This window comes from Rhea americana, unplaced genomic scaffold, assembly GCF_003343005.1.
Source record: "Rhea americana isolate MKP2758 unplaced genomic scaffold, rheAme1 scaffold_377, whole genome shotgun sequence".
NCBI lineage: Eukaryota > Metazoa > Chordata > Aves > Rheiformes > Rheidae > Rhea > Rhea americana.
The window spans coordinates 13,031-15,970 of record NW_028186509.1 but is presented as its reverse complement, the minus strand read 5'-3'; the positions used below and the strand labels follow the sequence as shown (position 1 = coordinate 15,970).

The 2,940-nt window shown below is 57.3% G+C and overlaps 1 protein-coding gene across 1 annotated transcript; it reads left to right on the top strand.

Annotated features, from left to right (window-relative positions):
• Positions 1-321: 321 nt before the first annotated feature.
• LOC146591308 (mitogen-activated protein kinase kinase kinase 15-like) lies at positions 322-2,142 on the top strand. Its single transcript, XM_085313105.1, has 2 exons — positions 322-1,199; positions 1,965-2,142. The coding sequence occupies exons 1-2, from the start codon at positions 797-799 to the stop codon at positions 1,970-1,972; spliced, it is 411 nt and encodes a 136-aa protein (XP_085169231.1). The 5' UTR covers positions 322-796; the 3' UTR covers positions 1,973-2,142.
• The last annotated feature ends 798 nt before the right edge of the window (positions 2,143-2,940 follow it).

The following is a 2,940-nucleotide window of genomic DNA, read 5'->3' as shown; positions in this document are numbered from 1 at the left end:
GAGCCCGGAACCGCCCGCGCCCGGCCCCAACCGCCGCCGGCCGCGCCCGCCACTTTCGGTGGGGGAGGAGGGGGGCGGCGACCAGGCGGCGCCCCGGGAAAGGGGGACCCTCCGCCTCCGTCCTCGTGAGGCAAAAATCACCGCTGCCCAGCGCGGCTCCTCGCAACGCTTCGCCCTAACCGAAACCCGCCGCCGCCAATGGGCTTCCCGGAGCCGCAGCGGGGCGCGCCCGACCGCCCAGCCAGCCAACCCCCCTGGCGCGCTGGCGAGGGCTGCTTTATTTCTGGCCGGAGGCGGGGCGGGAGGAGGAGCGCAGCGGCTGCGCACCGCCTCTGCCCGAGCCGCGAGTAGCTTTGCAGCTGTCGCTCGGCTAAATCGGGGACGCCTAATAGCAGTCCCACAAGTGGTTCCTCCCCGCGGCCAAGTAATTTCGCCCGGAGAGGCTCGGGGCCGAGGCGCGGCGGCGGGAGAAGGACCGCGCTGCCGGGCTGGGCTCGCCAGGTAGCGCCGGCAGGTGACGCCGCTCGGCGGCGGGGGAGAAGGGAGCGGCGCGCGATGCGGCCGGGGCCGGCGCCGGGAGAGGCTGCGCTCGTCTCCCTGCCTGCGGCAGCCCCTGCTAGCCTCTGAGCGGGGAGCCGCTCGCTTGCGCCCGGCCGCCTCTCCCCTTCGGTAGCTCGGCAGAAGCGCGCGGGGGCGCCGGGACCGGGGCAGGCGGCGCAGCACGGCATGCGCCTAGCCGCGGCGGCGGCGGCAGCAGAGCCCGGGACGCGGGGGCGACGGCGGCGGCTCCGCCGGGATGAGTGACAGCAGCGAGGGGATCATCAGCCTGTCGGTGCCCAGCCCCCCGGGCGGCGGCCCCCCCTGCGAGGAGGCTCTCGGCAGGCGGGCGCACGGGGCCGACGGCGGAGCCCGCAGCCTCCTGCCCGAGCTGGCTGCGCCGCCGGCCAGCACCGCGTGGGGCGAGGAGGGCGCCGCCGCCGCCTGCGCGGGCATCGCGGCGCGGGGCAAGGCTGCGCGGCGGACCGCGGTCACCTACGTGATCAACGAGGCGAGCCAGGGGCCGCTGCTGGCGGCGGAGAGCGGCGCGCTGCAGAGCCTGCGGGAGGCGTGCGAGGTGGTGGGCGCCACGCTGGAAACGCTGCACTTCGGCAAGCTCGACTTCGGCGAGACGGCGGTGCTGGACCGCTTCTACAACGCAGGTGAGGYGCCGCCCGCGCTGTCGCCGCTCCCCGGGCTCCCGCCTGCCTGGCCGGAGGTGCGCTGCGCCCGTGGCCTGGGAGCCCGGGGTGGGGGGGCTTGTCCCCGCCGTCCCCCCGCCACCTCCCGGCCCTCCGCAGCTCCCCGCGGGCAGTCCGCTTGCGCGGAGCAGCCTGAGTATGCCAGGGACTTTTTCCTCCCCCTCCCCATCCCCCGCTAATGTGTTTTGGAGAAGAAACTCTGTGTCAGCAAGCGTGCTTTGAATCAGCAGTTGTCAGAGCTGCAAGAACTTATGATTTATTATTGTTATTTTTTTTTGCTTGTGCATAAACCACGACCTGACCGTTTTCTCTCGATCYTCGTAACAAAGCACAGGGGTCAGGTTTTTGCCAAAATGCTCAAGTGGCTAGTTGAAGTGGCTAGTTGCTGCAAGGGCTCAGCAGCTTTAAACGGTAGATTCAGCATGATTGGGACACGCTGTGTACTTTTTTTTGTGCTTGGAAGTTTGTACTTCAAATATTAGTTGCATAAAAGGTTTATGATGGATGGGMACTTGGTGGAACCAAGTGCGTTGATCCAGTCAGCTGGCAGCGACATCCCTATGCTGCATCCTCTCACCTCAGTTTGCCTGTTTTCCTAGCAATAAAATTACAGCTCCTTGATTTGAAGCTGTGGTGATGCTTGACTGTCTGTTATGATTTACCTCATCCCATTTGTTAAAATAATAACCCAAAACTTCCTAGTGTTGTATTTTTTCTTATTAACAGATACATAAGATAAATGGAGGATAACAACAGTTGCTTACTAGATTCGTAAAGACTTTAAAAATCACAATATTAAATGAACATCTTTTTACCTTAAAAAAATAGAAGCAGCAGTTTGACTTGACCCAGAATTTTAAGCCTACTGTGCGGTGTGTTTTTGYGTGTGTGGAATAACTGTCAAATGGGCACTTTAAAAGTTTTGGCTAATACAGTAGTTTTCTTCACTCTTGGAGGAGAGGAGGAAAAAAAAAAGAATCTGGCTGGATTGTAGGTGGTTTCCACAAATGACTCTTCAGCATGAACATGCATATGCATGTCATTTCTTTGAAACTCCGAAAGCTTTGCCTCATGGRCTGTTGCTTTCAATTCATTGAGAGACGGATGGCTTTGGAGCATGTAGTCGCTTYGGATACGTCGTGCCTCTTAAAGCACTGTGCCTTGAGAGTTAATATATACAGAAGTCAGAGAAGCTATGCTAGGAAATGGAAATAGGAAGGAATAGAGCTTCACTCTCCCCATACAGAGTGGAGAGATTGTAAAAATCCTGACATCTGTTAGTTGTTGGGCAGTTAAAACCTGAGGGTCTCATTTTGTTTCATTGTGAAAGCCCTATCGTAACAAGCTCACAGAGTTGGGGTTATGTGTAATTTTTTTTTTTTTTTTTTTTTTTTTTTTTTTGGTACTTGCTTATCTCAGTCTTTGCACTCGGGACTCTACAGTGGGCTGGGTCTAAGTAGTTCACAGAGGCTTTTCTTGTAASGGGAGATTTGACTTGAAAGTGGGCCCCTTTAATTCTGCCAGTAGGCATCTGGCATACAACACTACATAACTGCGCACTTATGTAATATGRCATTGCTTATTTCAGTAGCTTTTGAGCAAGCTGTTTAAGTGTGAAARCATTGCTTTTTCTTTCAGTACTGTTTGGTTATGAGAACTTAATCAAAGTGTTGCAAAATGGGAAAAATACCTTGCCATTCTG